Genomic DNA, 20,371 nt, shown 5'->3' with positions numbered 1-20,371 from the left:
CACTTCTCTCAAGTCTTACCAGTTCTATCCTCCCATCAGTCAGAATCTGGATGCCATCCAGCCATCACAGAATCTAACTGGTGAGATGTCTTAGCAGACAAGCTGCAGGTTTCTATGGCGACAGCACGAGTCACATTGTCACCTGAGCAGAGTCCACAGCAGCTATCTCTGAGAGATAGAGTACGTCAACAAGCCCATTCATAACACAGATAACTGGTATCACGCATAATCATTGGTTCACATTTCTTTTCATCAGGATAGGAAACAGTTAGGTGGAAGGATACAGACTGTGTAATTTCATCATTCCAGAACAATAAATATATTGGACCCTGGAAACTGTGCAAATTATTCTTTCCCAAAAAGTTGAAATTTCATCCTTATGTGCACGTTTGAGGCTGGAGTCCTCTTTTCTAACATTTCTCTTGTATGACATTTAGACTAAATCTATTTGGTACCCCCTATGAGCAATGATAGTTTTGACAGCTAACAGCAGCCTTGTTTATGCCCAAAGGACAAGATCACATCCATGCTGAAACAATGTGAATTTTTACTGTTGCGTTCCTCAAGGGCTGGCATCATTAGATGAGGAGCATTCAGTATGTTCTCTCTCAAGTATCACTCTACATCTCTGCTGTCACAGTGGGGACAATATCATATCAAACCTGGCAACCCTCCACTACCTCGTAAGGGGGCTTGGATAGAGCAGATGCAGAATTTACACAGTCTGCACATGAACTCCTGCTTTACAGCCACAATTAGAACAGAGGGAAGACACACCATTCCTCATCCCCATGGGCTGTTATAGTGAAAAACAACTTGCACAATCATGTCAGCCTTACCAAGAATACATTTTCATTTGCAGACGCTCTTATCCAGAGCGACTTACCTATCACTCAGGCATACAAATGCATACTCCTACATGGACTGTTCACAGATTTTATATGACAGAAAAGGGTTGTAGGTGGCTAACATCATCTGTTGACAGTTCCTACAGTGCATGTTTAGAGTGAATGACTCACATCATACTGAGAAGTGATAGACTTGAGACAAGACTGATGAATTCATTCACAGTAAAATGAATAGGGTAAAAAGGTAGTTCAACTAATTACTATTTTGTAGTGTATATTATGAATCTGCCAACACTAGTAATAACCATTGTTTATTCACAAAGCTTGATAACACATTCCCCTGAGTAAAATAGGTTAAATACGCAAAACCATGTAGCTATGGGAACCTGGGTGATTACCTCATTATCAATGACAACAGAGGATTTCCTTTCCTGTGATCCGTCATGTGTCTCACCCAGGTAATAACACACTTTTTGGCTCAAGGGCTACATTGGTTTTTTGAGGGCCGCACAGATTTGTTTTTGAACATTTTTCAAAATCTATTGCGAGACCAGAAAAAGGCCAGTTATTTGAAAATATATACAGTACCAGTCAAAAGTCTGAATACGTATGTGAATAAGGTATTTCATTTTTTTTTTTTTATTATACATTTGCAAATATTTCTAACAACCTGTTTTCACGTTGTCATTATGGGTATTGTGTGTAGAATTATGTGATTTTTTTTATTTAACCAATTTTAGAATAAGGATGTAACGTAACAAAATGTGGAAAAAGTGAAGGGGTCTGAATACTTTCCGACTGCACTGTTTATACACTACTTTATTTTTTTATTTTTTTATTTAACCTTTATTTAACCAGGTAGGCAAATTGAGAACACGTTCTCATTTACAATTGCGACCTGGCCAAGATAAAGCAAAGCAGTTCGACACATACAACAACACATAGTTACACATGGAGTAAAAACAAACATATAGTCAATAATACAGTGAAAAAAAATAAGTCTATATACAATGTGAGCAAGTGAGGTGAGATAAGGGAGGTGAAGGCAAACAGATATATGTATAAATAAATAAAATATAAAAAGGCCATGGAGGCGAAGTGAGTACAACACAGCAAGTAAAATAAAAACTAAAAAAACACTGGAATGGTTGGTTTGCATTGGAAGAAAGTGCAAAGTAGAGACAGAAATAATGGGGTGCAAAGGAGCAAAATAAATTAATAAATAAATACAGTAGGTAAAGAGGTAGTTGTTTGGGCTAAATTGTAGATGGGTTATGTACAGGTGCAGTAATCTATGAGCTGCTCTGACAGCTGGTGCTTAAAGCTAGTGAGGGAGATAGGTGTTTCCAGTTTCAGAGATTTTTGTAGTTCGTTCCAGTCATTGGCAGCAGAGAACTGGAAGGAGAGGCGTCCAAAGGAAGAATTGGTTTTGGGGGTGACTAGAGAGATATACCTGCTGGAGCGCGTGCTACAGGTAGGTGCTGCTATGGTGACCAGCGAGCTGAGATAAGGGGGGACTTTACCTAGCAGGGTCTTGTAGATGACCTGGAACCAGTGGGTTTGGCGACGAGTATGAAGCGAGGGCCAGCCAACGAGAGTGTACAGGTCGCAGTGGTGGGTAGTATATGGGGCTTTGGTGACAAAACGGATGGCACTGTGATAGACTGCATCCAATTTATTGAGTAGGGTTTTGGAGGCTATTTTGTAAATGACATCACCGAAGTCGAGGATTGGTAGGATGGTCAGTTTTACAAGGGTATGTTTGGCAGCATGAGTAAAGGATGCTTTGTTGCGGAATAGGAAGCCAATTCTAGATTTGACTTTGGATTGGAGATGTTTGATGTGGGTCTGGAAGGAGAGTTTACAGTCTAACCAGACACCTAGGTATTTGTAGTTGTCCACATATTCTAAGTCAGAGCCGTCCAAAGTAGTGATGTTGGACAGGCGGGCAGGAGCAGGCAGCGATCGGTTGAAGAGCATGCATTTGGTTTTACTTGTATTTAAGAGCAGTTGGAGGCCACGGAAGGAGAGTTGTATGGCATTGAAGCTCGTCTGGAGGGTTGTTAACACAGTGTCAAAAGAAGGGCCAGAAGTATACAGAATAGTGTCGTCTGCGTAGAGGTGGATCAGAGAATCACCAGCAGCAAGAGCGACATCATTGATGTAAACAGAGAAGAGGGTCGGTCCAAGAATTGAACCCTGTGGCACCCCCATAGAGACTGCCAGAGGCCCGGACAACAGACCCTCCGATTTGACACACTGAACTCTATCAGAGAAGTAGTTGGTGAACCAGGCGAGGCAATCATTAGAGAAACCAAGGCTGTCGAGTCTGCCAATGAGGATGTGGTGATTGACAGAGTCAAAAGCCTTGGCCAGGTCAATGAATACGGCTGCACAGTATTGTTTCCTATCGATGGCGGTTACGATATCGTTTATGACCTTGAGCGTGGCTGAGGTGCACCCATGACCAGCTCTGAAACCAGATTGCATAGCGGAGAAGGTGTGGTGTGATTCGAAATGGTCGGTAATCTGTTTGTTGACTTGGCTTTCGAAGACCTTAGAAAGGCAGGGTAGGATAGATATAGGTCTGTAGCAGTTAGGGTCAAGGGTGTCCCCCCCTTTGAAGAGGGGGATAACCGCAGCTGCTTTCCAATCTTTGGGGATCTCAGACGACACGAAAGAGAGGTTGAAGAGGCTAGTAATAGGGGTGGCAACAATTTCAGCAGATAGTTTTAGAAAGAAAGGGTCCAGATTATCTAGCCCGGCTGATTTGTAAGGGTCCAGATTTTGCAGCTCATTAAGAACATCAGCTGACTGTATTTGGGAGAAAGAGAAATGGGGAAGGCTTGGGCGAGTAGCAGAGGGGAGGGCAGTGCTGTTGTCCGGGGTAGGGGTAGCCAGGTGGAAAGCATGGCCAGCCGTAGAAAAATGCTTATTGAAATTCTCAATTATAGTGGATTTGTCGGTGGTGACAGTGTTTCCTATCTTCAGAGCGGTTGGAAGCTGGGAGGAGGTGTTCTTATTCTCCATGGACTTTACGGTGTCCCAGAACTTTTTTGAATTTGTGTTGCAGGAAGCAAATTTCTGCTTGAAAAAGCTAGCCTTGGCTGTTCTAACTGCCTGTGTATATTGGTTTCTGGCTTCCCTGAAAAGTTGCATATCACGGGGGCTGTTCGATGCTAATGCAGAACGCCATAGGATGTTTTTCTGATGGTTAAGGGCAGTCAGGTCAGGAGAGAACCAAGGGCTATATCTGTTCCTGGTTCTAAATTTCTTGAATGGGGCATGCTTATTCAAGATGGTGAGGAAGGCATTTTTAAAAAATGACCAGGCATCCTCTACTGACGGGATGAGATCAATATCCTTCCAGGATATCCCGGCCAGGTCGATTAGGAAGGCCTGCTCGCTGAAGTGTTTCAGGGAGCGTTTGACAGTGATGAGTGGAGGTCGTTTGACCGCTGACCCATTACGGATGCAGGCAATGAGGCAGTGATCGCTGAGATCTTGGTTGAAAACAGCAGAGGTGTATTTGGAGGGCAAGTTTGTTAGGATGATATCTATGAGGGTACCCGTGTTTACGGAATTGGGGTGGTACCTGGTAGGTTCATTGATAATTTGTGTGAGATTGAGGGCATCAAGCTTAGATTGTAGGGTGGCTGGGGTGTTGAGCATGTTCAAATTTAGGTCGCCTAGCAGCACGAGCTCTGAAGATAGATGGGGGGCAATCAGTTCACATATAGTGTCCAGAGCACAGCTGGGGGCAGAGGGTGGTCTATAGCAGGCGGCAACGGTGAGAGACTTGTTTTTAGAGAGGTGGATTTTTAAAAGTAGAAGTTCAAATTGTTTGGGAACAGACCTGGATAGTATAACAGAACTCTGCAGGCAGTCTTTGCAGTAGATTGCAACACCGCCCCCTTTGGCCGTTCTATCTTGTCTGAAAATATTGTAATTGGGGATAAAAATGTCTGAATTTTTGGTGGTCTTTCTAAGCCAGGATTCAGACACGGCTAAAACATCCGGGTTGGTAGAGTGTGCTAAAGCAGTGAACAAAACAAACTTAGGGAGGAGGCTTCTAATGTTAACATGCATGAAGCCAAGGCTATTACGGTTACAGAAGTCATCAAAAGAGAGCGCCTGGGGAATAGGAGTGGAGCCAGGTACTGCAGGGCCTGGATTCACCTCTACATCACCAGAGGAACAGAGGAGAAGTAGGATAATGGTACGGCTAAAAGCTATGAGAATTGGTCGCCTAGAGCTACTAGAGCAGAGAGTAAAAGGAAGTTTCTGGGGGTGATAAAATAGTTTAAAGGAATAATGTACAGACAAAGGTATGGTAGGATGTGAATACAGTGGAGGTAAACCTAGGTATTGAGTGATGATGAGAGAGATCTTGTCTCTAGAAACATCATTGAAACCAGGTGATGTCATCGCATATGTGGGTGGTGGAACTGATAGGTTGGATATGGTATAGAGAGCAGGGCTAGAATCTCTACAGTGAAATAAGCCAATAAACACTAACCAGAACAGCAATGGACAAGGCATATTTACATTAAGGAGAGGCATGCTTAATCGAGTGATCAGTAAGGGTCCAGTGAGTAGAGGTTGGTTGGGGTCGTGGCGATCCAGACAGCTGGCCGGGTATATGGCTATCGGTAGCAGCATAGGATGGAGGTCTGTTTGTAGATACCTCGTGCGTTTCCGTCGGTAGGTTCCGTGTAGTGGGGTTTTGTTCAGATAGCAGCCGATAGGACAGCTAACGATTAGCGGGCCTCAGGTGAGCGTTCAGGTAACGTCGGGACGGATTTGCCGGTTGGATACATCCCTCGGGCAGATAACGTCGGCAGTCAGTCGTGAAGGCCCGGTGGGGTTCCGTATCTGCAGCAGCAACAAAAGAAACGGGTCCGGATGGTGATGGAACTCCTCAGCTGGCTAGCTCCAGCATGATTTGAGTTTGCTCCGGGGTCGACGTAAGCCAATAGTCACACGGTATGCAGCTAGCTAGCTGCGAAATCAAGGTGCAAGTGTCCAGAGCCTGCGGTTGGAATCCGGGGAAACTGGGAGAAAAAAAGTCCCGGAATGCTCCGGTCCGAGTCGCGTTGCACAAAAGTGCCGGTAGATTATCGAGCTAAAGGAATAGCTGATGACCGCAAAACGTGGGCAGCTGAAACACCAACGCTAGCTAGCAAACCGGCTAATTTCGGGGCGGCTACAGATTAGCTTCTGGCTAGCTATCGGAGTAGCTTCTGGTTAGCTATCAGGCTAGCTTCTGAATTAGCCCCTGGCTATCTTCCACGATGGATTTTCAGATTGAGGTAAATATTACTTAATTGTAATTGGTGAAGCGGGTTGCAGGAAAGCTTTTGCAGGAAAGCTTTTGTAGTTGAGTTCTTGGATAATAAAATAAATAAAAGATATGTGAAGAAAAGGTGTAAATATATATATATATACAGGACACGACAAGACAATACGGAAAAGACGTCTGAACTGCTAAGCCACCTTGGAGAGTAGAACCCTTTTGGGTTCCAGGTATAACCCTTTTGGGTTCCATGTAGAACCCTCTGTGGAAGGGTTCTACATAGATCCGAAAAGGGTTCAACCTGGAACAAAAAAGGGTTTTATCTGGAACTGGGACCTTCTGCAAAGGGTTCTCCTATGGGGACAGCCGAAGAACCCTTTCAGGTTCTATAAAGCACTTTTTTTGTGTGTAGACCCAGGTAGACATTGTACAAAGTGGAACATAACCAGTTGGTAAGGGAGAGCTTTCAGCATTCACTGCCAAGCCACCAGACAAACAGTACCCAAGCTAAGAAATTAGAGAAATAATTAATGAATACAAACAGAGTGAGTACATCTGAATCACTATCATTACTGGCTTATATGTCCAGGTGAACATTCCCTGCTGCATCATATTTGTGATGGGGCCAGTAACTGAAAGGTTGGTGGTTCGAATCCCTGAGATGACTAAGTGAAAAATCTGTTGATGTGCCCTTGAGTAAAGCACTTAACCCTAATTGCTCTGGATAAGAGTGTCTGATAAATTACTAAAATGTACATTTGTTGGTGGTATGCTTCATATGACATAGTTTCTTACAATGCATGTAGCCTAGCAGCTGAATGTTCATTAAGCTAAAAGCTCAACAGATGCCCACTGCCTTTGTCCTTTATGCCTACTATTTGCATTGAAATGGCAAACAAAGAAGCTTATATTAACCCACTTTTAGTGACTCAAGTTCCATTTCCTTTCAGCAACCTCTTGTGCAGGGTGCTCTACCTCTTACCATAAAGGCTCTCTTCAGAGGATATCACCTGGCGTAAAGATATATTTTCAGAGGCATCTGTGCTTTAAAAAAATAATAATCTAAATCCGTTTACTTCCATTTTCACTCCAATAGTTGCTACTGAGCAATCATATCACTGGCTCAGGCTGTTCTGTGTGCCTCAGTGGTGTGCTGGAGAGTCTAGCAATCATATTGTATAATTGGAGAAACACAGACTGCTCTGGTCATGTGGTCCGTCTCCACTCCACTGCAGTTTATTTAAAAAGCAGCTACATTGTAAGCGCTGAGCACTAGGGAGCTAAACCTGGGGGGGATCCTGGGGAAAGTGAATCTCAGTAGGCCCTCTTAACACAGGTAGGTTTAAATACAGGGTTGGTCTGTACTCTGCTGATAAGGCTGGTGACAGGCATTTATGAAGATCAGGAGTAAGTGATGGGAGATTAAATCTCTCTTTCATTCATACCCAGACTTGGACAATTTGATGCCTTTGTTTGGTTGACACAAGGTCTTGTGCTTTTATGAGACCAATAAAGATAAAGTCTGAATCTTCCGACAAAACCGACCAATCACTTCACAAATAACCCCTGAAGACAGGAGAGGAAAATAACTTAATTTCTCTGATCCGTTATTGGTCTACTACACCAAGTCTGAGACGTTTAACAATCTGACCCAAAGACATCCTGGAAAGATTGAAATTGTTTGATGAAGAAGATGCTGATGATGACAATAGAAATAGAGCGGGGGAAACCTCAGCCTCCACTTCAGAGTTGAGTGCAAGGAGTATTGGTGTCTCTGAGGGGTTTTTGGCTTGGTTTGCTAACTACCTTTCTCAACGAGTGCAGTGTATAAAATCAGAACATCTGCTGTCTCAGCCACCCCAAGGCTTGATCCTAAGCCCCACGCTCTTCTCAATTTATATCAATAATTTAGCTAAGGCAGTAGGAAGCTCTCTCATTCATTTATATGCAGATGATACGGTCTTATACTCAGCTGGCCCCTCCTCGGATTTTGTGTTAAATGCTCTACAACAAAGCTTTCTTAGTGTCCAACAAGCTTTCTCTACCCTTAACCTTGGTCTGACATCTCCAAAACAAAGGTCATGTGGTTTGGTAAGAACAATTCCCCTCTCCCCACAGGTGTGATTACTACCTCTGAGGGTTTAGAGCTTGAGTTAGTCACCTCATACAAGTACTTGGGAGTATGGCTCAATGGTACACTGTCCTTCTCTCAGCACATATCAAAGCTGCAGGCTAAGGTTATCTCAACTTGGTTTCCTCTATCGTAATCGCTCCTCTTTCACACCAGCTGCCAAACTAACCCTGATTCAGATGACCATCCTACCCATGCTAGATTATGGAGAGGTAATTGATAGATCGGCAGATAAGATGTACCTTACCATTCGGCCATCAGATTTGCCACCAATACTCCTTGCAGGACACATCACTGCACATATATTTATTTTTAATCCCAGCGCCTGTCTCCACAGGAGGCCTTTTGGTAGGCCATCACTGTACATAATAATTTGTTCTTTAACTGACTTGCCTAGTTAAATAAAGGTTGAATAAAACAAAAAAAGTTATTCACAAGATTTCACAACTGTGCGATGGGGTTAGGGTGGACTCTTTAATCCAAATGGGTTGATAACTGTTTACTTAAAACTGACACGTATAATGCCGTATCACTTGTTATCGCATGTATGAGCCCTTATTATTAAAGTGATAATAATTTATTTGACCGTTTTAGCTAATCTTCTTCTGAACCGTTTTAAAAATGTTCGAGTTGTTTTGGCTAGACATGTTTGGGGAATGTAGCAATACTTGTTGTCACGGATTGTATCCGTTAGCGGTGCATTCAAATGCACGGGGAAAAAACGTTTTGGGAAGTCGAAAATGATCTAAAACTGCACTATACCTTTAAAATGACAAGCATTTCTTTGCAACACTTCTTCAATTCTTCAACATCTATAGCTTGTTTAGTTAGTATCATAATGAGATGCTAGTAAGACATTAGAGGGCAAATGCAGTCCTGCATGACTGCATTCTACAGGCTAGCTGGATTTCCATGACAGGACCCTCCCTATACATAGATTATTTATAGTTCAACTATATACATTAACCCATCATTAAATACTTAATTAGTTATAAGAATATGGTCAACTTCAAAATATATATTACACCTTGTCCTAATGTTCATCTTATTTGCAAAGATTGACAGCAAATACACGAGTGGATGAAGTAGCCTACTATTTTCATAAAATGTGCACACAAAAAGAAAATGGTAACAGTTACTGTAAAAGTAAATGAATGAACAAAAAACAAGCATAGCGTATCTACTCAGGGAGGGAGTATTTTAGCCATACGCATAACCAAAGTGTTTGTTTCTCCTATTTGATAATTGTTGCAAACTGGCCAAAAAATACCCACCTCCTTCTTGACCGTGCGCAGCAGCTTCTGTCGCGTCTCTGCTTGTAAAACATAACAGAAAGGGTTTCATGTCATTTCTTTTATAACACATTTCCTTTTACATTTACATCTTCAGCACATGATGGATATTTAATTTGATTATGTTCTATACGGTCCTGTGTTCTCTCACCTGCCATTGTGGTTGCTGCTGTTGTTGTTTATGTTGTTGTTTATGTTGCTATGGAATCGGGTCCACTTTATGTAGCTCCTTCACACTGCTCCCATCAGTCCAATGTGGCTGTGTGGAGCAAAGGAAGGAGCCAGCGCTCGAGACTTTACGCACACCTCTTAAAGCTACAGTAATCTCTTAAATTCGATTAAGTCTATAGACTTTTTCCAGAAACGCAAGATAAAAATTATACACAAGAAGAATAAGTGACTCTTTTACACATGTTTGCCGTGATGTTTCACATTTAGTTCTGCATTGTCTGTGAGTACAAGTCAAAGACAGTGCCATTTAGGCATTATGTAACCTATTCGTTATTGAATAGCCTGATTTTGTCCAAACAGGTGACGTATTCTTCACGAGGCCTTATAAAGTCAGGAGCATATCATTAACCATTCATTTCTAGAATCATTTCCATAATAATGAAGCATTCCTATAACTTTTATCATGGCTTCATCATATTCTTCATGCATATTTTCACATGTATGCCAGTTTTTACAGATGATGCACCATCATCCATAACAAAACTGAGAAGACAAAATAGCCAGAGACAGCAGGAAATACTGTATTTTCTGCATAGGCCTAATCATATGCATTGGATATGTTTGGACATTTGTCCTACACGTGTGTCTAGATGTTTAGACACAGAATTCTAGGCCTACCATTTTCAAATGTCTCATTTATCCATCCTCACCATATCCTGCAGAGAAGTAGACATCCGGAGCCCTAGTCTAGAGCACATTTTGTTACAAAATACACAAAAGCCTTCCCTCACCAATAAGATGTGTTGCTAAGCAACCCCCTGAAACATATTAGCAGAGCTAATTGAGCAGATCCAGTAGATTTGGTGTCCTGGTCTTACAGCCTCTATCTCTGGGGTAAATGACACTATCATATACCGAGAAATCAATATTCCTGTTTAAAGACATTGATCTGGACTCACTGGGAATTAAATACTGCAATAAAAATCATCAGATCCATGTTGTTTATTCTAGACTTGAATAAAGCCGTGGTGGTCAGGAGGAGTTCCAAAAGCTGTGGACAATAGTGGTGTGAATAGAATCTTGTGCGCTGGGGATATCATATCTAAATTCACATATCCCATTTGCCTTCAGGTAGCAGAGTGGGGACACAACATTCTTTCATATAGATTAGAATTAATTAAACATGCCACAGGGATATAGTCTTGGTTCATTGGTGAATCAAAATGATGTCACTTGAGGTGTGTGTATAGGAACAACTTTCTAATATTGAGTTGGACCTCCCTCAGTACAACCTCAATTCATCGGGGCTTGGACTCTACAAGGTGTCGAAAGCATTCCACTGGAATGCTGGCCCATGTTGACTCCAATTGCTTTCCACAGTTGAGTCAATTTGTCTGGATGTCTTTTGGGTGGTAGATCATCCTTGATACACACAGAAAACTGTTAAGCATGAAAAACCAGTTCTTGACACAAATCAGTGCACCTGGCACCTACTACCATACCCCGTTCAAAGGCACTTACATATTTTGTCTTGCCCATTCACCCTGAATGGCACACATACACAATCCATGTCTCAAACGTCTCAAGGCTTAAAAATCATTCTTTAACTTGTCTTCTTCCCTCCATCTAAACTGATTGAAGTGGATTTAACAAGTGACATCCATAAGGGATCATAGCTTTCACCTGGATTTACCTGGTCAGTCTAAATCATGGAAAGAGCAGGTATTCTTGGTGTTTTGTGTACTCGGTGTATATTTAAGCAATAAGGCCTGAGGGGGTGTGGTATATGGCCAATATACCACGGCTAAGAGCTGTTTTACGTACGACACAATGCGGAGTGCCTGGACACAGCCCTTAGCCATGTTATATTTCCCATATATCACAAAACCCTGAGGTGCCTTATTGCTATTATAAACTGTTTACCAACGTAATTAGAGCAGTAAAAATAACTGTTTTGTCATACCTGTGGTATACGGTCTGATATACCTCTGCTGTCAGCCAATCAGCATTCAGGGCTCGAACCACCCAGTTTATAATAAGGTATATCAGATCATATACCATGGGTTTGACAAAACATACATTTTTACTATTTTTACTAATTACATTGGTAACCAGTTTATAATAGCAATAAGGCACATCGGGGGTTTGCGTCGTACCTAAGAACAGCCCTTAGCCGTGGTATATTGGCCATATACCACACCCCCTCGGGTCTTATTGCTTAATTAAACTGTGCGGTTTCCACATGTATTTTGTTTTAGACACTCAGTAGCATCTCCTTTTATTATTACTCCGTCTTGTGGTGAAATGTTGAACCGTGATTCTGGTAGACCTAGACGCAGGGGTTCCCAAACATTTCCACTCAGGCTGCCCTTTCAGTTTTGGGGAACATCCCCGCCTCTCCCTGTGCACACCACATATATTTCTATGGGCACAAGCACTGTTCATGACACAAACTGTTCACACCCCTCTTGTTGGCAGATTTTTTGTTGTTGTTGTAAGTTTAAAGCGTATTTCCTGAAATTCTACACATTTTATCATGGGGCAGAGAAAATGTTGCCATTTTAAAGCTAATTTTCTTGCACTTCTATACATTTTGCCATGTCTAAAGTGTATTTATGTGATATTTGAGTGACTCAAACATTACAACAAAATCTATGGGCTAAAAAAAACAAGCTAAAAAACATTAGCTGGCATGGGCTAGTTGATTTCTGACAAGTTAATAATAGTTCTCTAAGGTATGCAATGACTGACATGACAAGAGGAAAACTGATGATGCACTACCCAATTTTGAAATTGTTGTACTATTACAACTTTCAATAGTTATTTTTTTTAGGGGGGGGGGACCCCGCACCTCCCCTGCCGATCCCTCAGTTTGGAAACCACTGTCCTAGAGTACACGGATATTCCATTCCAGTCTTTACAATGAGCCCGTCCTCCTTTGGTTCCTCCCACCAGCCTCCTCTGAACTGCACTTATTCACATACAGGATTGAAAAAAAAGCATTGAAATGCTATCTAAGAGTACTAAAAACATTATTCATTCTGCATTTCCTTAAGATCAGTTCCTTTTGTAGGCTGCACTGTCTGTGCATTAAGGGTAATATACATATATATGCACTACCGTTCAAAAGTTTGGGGTCACTTAGAAATGTCCTTGTTTTTGAAAGAAAAGCACATTTTCTGCCCATTAAAATAACATCAAATTGATCAGGAATACAGTGTAGACATTGTTAATGTTGTAAATGACTATTGTAGTTGAAAACAGCAGCTTTTTTTATGGAATATCTACATAGGCGTACAGAGGACCATTATCAGCAACCATCACTCCTGTGTTCCAATGGCACATTGTGTTAGCTAATCCAAGTTTATCATTTAAAAGGCTAATTGATCATTAGAAAACCCTTTAGCAATTATGTTAGCACAACTGAAAACTGTTGTCCTGATTAAAGAAGCAATAAAACTGGCCTTCTTTAGACTAGTTAAGTATCTGAAGCATCAGCATTTGTGGGTTTGATTACAGGTTCAAAATGGCCAGAAACAAATAACTTTTTTTCTGAAACTTGCCAGTCTATTCTTGTTCTGAGAAATGAAGGCTATTTCATGCGAGAAATTGCCAAGAACGCTGTGTACTACTCCCTTCACAAAACAGTGCAAACTGGTTATAACCAGAATAGAAAGAGGAGTGGGAGGCCCGGTGCACAACTGAGCAAGAGGACAAGAGGTACATTAGTGTCTAGTTTGAGAAACACTCCTCACAAGTCCTCAACTGGCAACTTCATTAAATAAACTCAGCAAAAAAAGAAACGTCCTCTCACTGCCAGCTGCGTTGATTTCAGCAAACTTAACATGTGTAAATATATGTATGAACATAACAAGATTTAACAACTGAGACATAAACTGAACAAGTTCCACAGACATGTGACGAACAGAAATGGAATAATCCGTCCCTGAGCAAAGGGGGGGCTCAAAATCAAAAATAACAGTCAGTATCTGGTGTGGCCACAAGCTGCAATTACTGCAGTGCATCTCCTCCTCATGGACTGCACCAGATTAGCCAGTTCTTGCTGTGAGATGCTAACCCACTCTTCCACCAAGGCACCTGCAAGTTACTGGACATTTCTGAGGGAATGGCCCTAGCCCTCACCCTCCGATCCAAAAAGTCTCAGACGTGCTCAATGGGATTGAGATCCGGGCTCTTCACTGGCCATGACAGAACACTGACATTTCTGTCTTGCAGGAAATCATGTACAGAACGAGCAGTATGGCTGGTGGCATTGTCATGCTGGAGGGTCATGTCAGGATGAGACTGTAGGAAGGGTACCACATGAGGGAGGAGGATGTCTTCACTGTAATGCACAGTGTCGAGATTGCCTGCAATGACAAAAAGCTCAGTCCGATGACGCTGTGACACACTGCCCCAGACCATGACGGACGCTCCACCTCCAAATCGATCCCGCTCCAGAGTACAGCCCTCGGTGTAACGCTCATTCCTTCGACGATAAATGCGAATCCAAACATCACCTCTCATGAGACAAAACCGCGACTCGTCAGTGAAGAGCACTTTTTTGCCAGTCCTGTCTGGTCTAGGGACGGTGGGTTTGTGCCCATAGGCAACGTTGTTGCCGGTGATGTCTGGTGAGGACCTGCCTTACAACAGGCCTAAAAGCCCTCAGTCCAGCCTCTCTCAGCCTATTGCGGACAGTCTGAGCACTGATGGAGGGATTGTGCGTTCCTGGTGTAACTCAGGCAGTTGTTGTTGCCATCCTGTACTTGTCCCGCAGGTGTGATGTTCGGATGTACCGATCCTGTGCAGGTGTTGTTACATGTGGTCTGCCACTGAGAGGACGATCAGCTGTCCGTCCTGTCTGTCTGTAGCGCTGTCTTAGGCGTCTCACAGTACGGACATTGCAATTTATTGCCCTGGCCACATCTGCAGTCCTCATGCCTCCTTGCAGCATGCCTAAGGCACGTTCCCGCAGATGAGCAGGGACCCTGGGCATCTTTCTTTTGGTGTTTTTTAGTCAGTAGAAAGGCTCTTTAGTGTCCTAAGTTTTCATAACTGTGACCTTAATTGCATACCATCTGTAAGCTGTTAGTGTCTTAACAACCGTTCCACAGGTGCATGTTCATTAATTGTTTATGGTTCATTGAACACGCATGGGAAACAGTGTTTAAACCCTTTACAATGACGATCTGTGAAGTTATTTGGATTTTTACTGATTATCTTTGAAAGACAGGGTCCTGAAAAAGGGATGTTTCTTTTTCTGCTGAGTTTAGTACCCGCAAAACACCAGTCTCAACGTCAACAGTGAACAGGCCACTCCAGGATGCTGGCCTTCTAGGCAGAATGCCAAGAGTCTGCAAAGCTGCCATCAAGGCAAAGAGTGACTATTTGAAGAATCTCAAATACAAAATAGATTTTGATATGTTTAACTCTTTTTGGTTACTACATGATTCCATGTGTTATTATTCTACAATGTAGAAAATAGTAAAAATAAAGAAAAACCCTTGAATGAGTAGGTGTTCTAAAAATGTTGACCGGTAGTGTATATATATATATATGTAAAAAAAAAAATATATATACATATACCTATATATATACATATACATATACATATACCTAATTCAATTTTATTTTTTTTACATTTACGTTTTGATTGGTGAAATCCTAAAACATTTTATGGACGTTTTTGAGAAATAACTTGTAGAGTTGGCATTGTCCAGTAGATGGTGACAGTGTCATTGGAAATTATTTCTTCAGGAACGAAAGTGAGAATTTTTCTAGACCAAAATAGATCATGAATGCATATATTTCATGCTAGAGTCATTCTTAAGTCATTAACGTTACAATGATTTCCTACTGCATAATTTTAGATGGCACCAAACAGTAGTTTCTTCTGTTTGGTTGGCCCATAATTACACTGAGTATACAAAACATTAAGAACACCTGCTCTTTCCATGACATAGGCTGACCAGGTGAATCAAGGTGAAATCCCTAAATCCACTTCAATCAGTGTAGATGAAAGGGAGGAGACATGTTAAAGAAGGATTTTTAAGTCTTGAGACAATTGAGGCATGGATTGTGTTTGTGTGTCATTCAGATGGTCAACATGGGCCAGCATCCCTGTGGAACACTTTCGATACCTTGTAGAGTACATTCCCCGATGAATTGAGGTTGTTCTGAGGGCAAGGGGGGGGGGGGGGGGTCCTAGAAAACTCAGTGTGTATCATTTACTGACAGCACGGTAAGTGAAACTCTATGTTTGGGCTTGTCTAAGGACGAGGACAGGTAGTACAGTGGATGTGATGGTTGTGGACTTGACTAAACCCTTGGTGGAACAGCCCATTGGAGTGTAAACAGCAAAACACTAGTCCCTGGGGGGCCAACCTGTCAGCTAGATCAGGTGGTGAAAGGGCAGGCAGGTAATGTAGGATGACAGAGGACGAGGTGGACATTGCTTAGCAAGGCCAGACACAGGCCTCCTACTCTGTGGGCCTGGACCATTCTCTCTCATTGCCTTCCTGTCCTCTGAGGACGTTTGATTCTTTCTACTCTCTGATGCCTGTCAAAATACCAAAGAGGAGACACATGCTTTACATCATGACATGTAGACATGTTCACATACTCGTTTTGAAGAGGGTCAAGGTGTGGTCACTTGAGTTTGAAATGAACTCGGAGCTGGAATAAAGCCAGGGGAAAGCGATACTGTCTCAGATTTTGCAACCCTCTTCACTGGTGAGCCTGACACTATTTGCCAACTCTTCCTAGTTATCTTTATTAAATAACTAGGAAACTAAGAGTGTGAAATAGCCATGCTTCTAGGTACTCTAATTTCACAATTCCAATAGACACTGAATGGCTCCTGTCAAAGTGGCTATGCTGGCAGTGAAATGTAATACCTCTTCTTACCCTATTATTATTATTATTATTATTATTATTATACCTCTTCACAGCCTCAAAAGGACAGCGCTCTTCTTCCACTAAATTCTGGCTAATGCGATAATAATGAGAGTTATAATCATGTTGTAATCACAATTACTTATTGTGTGATTGCTCTTTTTCTACCGACAGCATAAAATCTGTAGTGTGCCTTTAAAACTGGGATTCCCCTCCTGGGTTGACTCACTCATTACTGTTGCTTTAGATCATGTAGTAACCTTAATGCCATGCCAGAACTTCTGCCTGACTACACATTGTACCAGCTTCCATTCGCTTACTCATGGATGGGAGGCCCATCAATTATCACGCCATCACAACGCTCACACCAGCACAATACACAAAGCACAACAAGGTTGTATTCAATTAGGTACACAAGAGAAGCTGTTTTAAAGCTTTTAGCAATGTTTCAGTCTGTTTTCTTTTGTTTGGTACCTAATGCCCTTAAACCTCATAGGAATGCAGCCAAATGATGGCATCGCTTGTCTGGAATCCCCTGTAAACCCAGGCTGACTACAGAACCAGTAGATGGCTGGAAATCTCTGCTTAGATTGATAACAACACATAGGGCATTCCTCTGAATCAGAAAGGATGAGTTCACAGAAGACAGTTAAAAAAATCTGGGCTTCTGACGCACCGGAGAAAAACAATGCGGACACCAATGAGGATAGGAACAGAAAAGAACAAGAAGAACAAGAAGAACAAGAAGAAAAATAAGAAGTAATACATGTATAACAGTACCAAGACCAACAAGAATAAGGCCAGCAACCACAAATGCAAAAAATCGTAAGAAAGAAACAACAATGGTGCATATCCATATCGCTCTGATTGTGGGAGCGGTGATGTCAGTGACAGCTCCCCTGAGATATGAGTGTAAGGCCGCCATCATGCACACGTCCATGTGTGATCAGAGTCGACAGTCTCTAATGGGCACCAGGGCATGTGCAGGGAGGCCCTGTCAGTCCGATGTTCTTTTGACCATGTGCCAACGCAGATTGACAGGCCTGTATGTGGAAGATGGCCTGTGCCATATAGTGCAGGATCTGTGACTGTAGTGGTTTGACCCTCAGGGCCCCGCAGTCTTTGCCTGAGCAGCCATGACGTTTCCCCCTGACTAGCTCCTTACCCTATCCTCAGTCTCCAGTCACAGCGTTGGCAGCGAGTTGACGTTTGAAATATAATAAAGTTTGAGCTACAGGAGCCGTTGACAAGATCCTCATCATGAGATATGAATGATTATTAAAAAAACAAGACAGCTTTTGACACATAGAGTGTTCTAATTAAATAATTTGCTTTATAAATGGTATAAAACAATAGTGTAGCATCAGAAGCCTACATTAGAACTCTTCACGACAAGTCAGACCGCATTAAGTGTAAAGTTCATGATGGCTTTAAATGCTGCTGGTCCTATCTCGTTGTCATATCCATTTTCCAAACTAACCTAATTTGGTGCACTCTCGACTCAATGACCTGCAAGATTACAACAGTATGTATATTTGGTTAGGACTCTTTAGGACTTTTGAAATTGGCCTGTGCTAAAAGTGGTGGATTCCCTAACTACTTCAGTTAAGCTGTTGTCTCCTCACCAAAAGCATTTCCCTATACTCAGGAAGCAAAGACCCTTTGAGACTTTGTCTACTTAAAGAGGTCAAAATGGTCAAGGTTTATTTCTCACACACACACACACACACACACACACACACACACACACACACACACACACACACACACACACACACACACACACACACACACACACACACACACACACACACACACACACACACACACACACACACACACACACACACACACACACACACACACAGAGACACACACACACACACACACACACACACATACACATTCACACACTCACACACATACACACACACTTAGCTGTTCCACTGGATATCATAAGGTGAATGCACCAATTTGTAAGTCGCTCTGGATAAGAGCGTCTGCTAAATAATGTAAATGTATGTAAATGTCGTTATTACAGTTTTGGCCTGCTGGAGGTCATTTTGCAGGGCGCTGGCAGTGCACCTCCTTGCACAAAGGCGGAGGTAGCGGTCCTGCTGCTGGGTTGTTGCCCTCCTACGGCCTCCTCCACGTCTCCTGATGTACTGGCCTGTCTCCTGGTAGCGCCTCCATGCTCTGGACACTACGCTGACAGACACAGCAAACCTTTTTGCCACAGCTCGCATTGATGTGCCATCCTGGATGAACTGCACTACCTGAGCCACTTGTGTGGGTTATAGACTCCGTCTCATGCTACCACTAGAGTGAGAGCACCGCCAGCATTCAAAAGTGACCAAAACATCAGCCAGTAAGCATAGGAACTGAGAAGTGGTCTGTGGTCACCACCTGCAGAATCACTCCTTTTTTGGGGGTGTCTTGTTAATTGCCTATAATTTTCACCTTTTGTCTATTCCATTTGCACAACAGCATGTGAAATTTATTGTCAATCAGTGTTGCTTCCTAAGTGGACAGTTTGATTTCACAGAAGTGTGATTGACTTGGAGTTACATTGTGTTGTTTAAGTGTTCCCTTTATTTTTTTGAGCAGTGTATTTACATTGGACTGAATAAAAATATGCTCACAAAAAAACAGTAAACTGAAAAAGAAAATTTCAGAAAAAAATTTCAGAAAAAATATATAGAAAAAAAGAGTCAAGAAAAATAATTAGGCAGCATCTTGCCGCACAGCTGGGTCTGGTCACAACGCCTCGCCTCACAGCTGGGTCTGGCCACAACGCCTCGCCTCACAGCTGGGTCTGGCCACAACGCCTCGTCTCACAGCTGGGTCTGGCCACAACGCCTCGCCTCACAGCTGGGTCTGGTCACAACGCCTCGCCTCACAGCTGGGTCTGGCCACAACGCCTCGTCTCACAGCTGGGTCTGGCCACAACGCCTCGCCTCACAGCTGGGTCTGGCCACAACGCCTCGTCTCACAGCTGGGTCTGGCCACAACGCCTCGTCTCACAGCTGGGTCTGGCCACAACGCCTCGTCTCACAGCTGGGTCTGGCCACAACGCCTCGTCTCACAGCTGGGTCTGGCCACAACGCCTCGTCTCACAGCTGGGTCTGGCCACAACGCCTCGTCTCACAGCTGGGTCTGGCCACAACGCCTCGTCTCACAGCTGGGTCTGGCCACAACGCCTCGTCTCACAGCTGGGTCTGGCCACAACGCCTCGTCCACATCACAGGCCACAGCTGGGTCTGGCCACAACGCCTCGTCTCACAGCTGGGTCTGGCCACAACGCCTCATCTCACAGCTGGGTCTGGTCACAACGCCTCGTCTCACAGCTGGGTCTGGCCACAACGCCTCGTCCACATCACAGGCCACAGCTGGGTCTGGCCACAACGCCTCGTCCACATCACAAGCAATATCTTCCCTTGCCAGACATCGAGGGAAGAAGCGCCTTGAGTGCCTTATCCATCCCTGAATCACACCCACATCAATCTCATCACATGCCTCTTCCATAGCCTGCACAAGAGGCATGCGCACAAAGGGCTGCCGGTCGTATACCTTCCACCGCCATGCCGAAAATAACTCTTCTATGGGGTTCAGAAATGGTGAGTATGGTGGGAGGTATTGCACGAGAAATGGTGGGTGGTCAGCAAACCAGTTTTGGACTGGGGCTGCACGATGAAAGCTCACGTTGTCCCATACTACAACGTACCGGGTTCTTTGA

The 20,371-nt window shown here is 43.1% G+C and overlaps 1 protein-coding gene across 3 annotated transcripts in view; it reads right to left on the bottom strand.

The window, feature by feature from the left end:
• The window catches only part of LOC129853198 (small G protein signaling modulator 1-like), a 98,182-nt gene extending 88,360 nt beyond the window's left edge, over positions 1-9,822 (bottom strand). For 2 of the 3 annotated variants that reach the window (XM_055918957.1, XM_055918953.1), the window contains exons 1-2: positions 9,719-9,822; positions 9,550-9,590 (exon numbers count right to left, since the gene is read on the bottom strand). In XM_055918957.1, the coding sequence (XP_055774932.1) occupies positions 9,550-9,590; positions 9,719-9,725 (48 nt within the window). In that variant the 5' untranslated portion in view covers positions 9,726-9,822. The remainder of the gene's footprint in view (positions 1-9,549; positions 9,591-9,718) is intronic. The other variant, XM_055918954.1, reaches the window with a different exon arrangement.
• Between the last annotated feature and the right edge of the window lie 10,549 nt (positions 9,823-20,371).

This window comes from Salvelinus fontinalis, chromosome 4, assembly GCF_029448725.1.
Source record: "Salvelinus fontinalis isolate EN_2023a chromosome 4, ASM2944872v1, whole genome shotgun sequence".
NCBI lineage: Eukaryota > Metazoa > Chordata > Actinopteri > Salmoniformes > Salmonidae > Salvelinus > Salvelinus fontinalis.
This window is presented reverse-complemented; position numbering and strand designations above follow the sequence as displayed.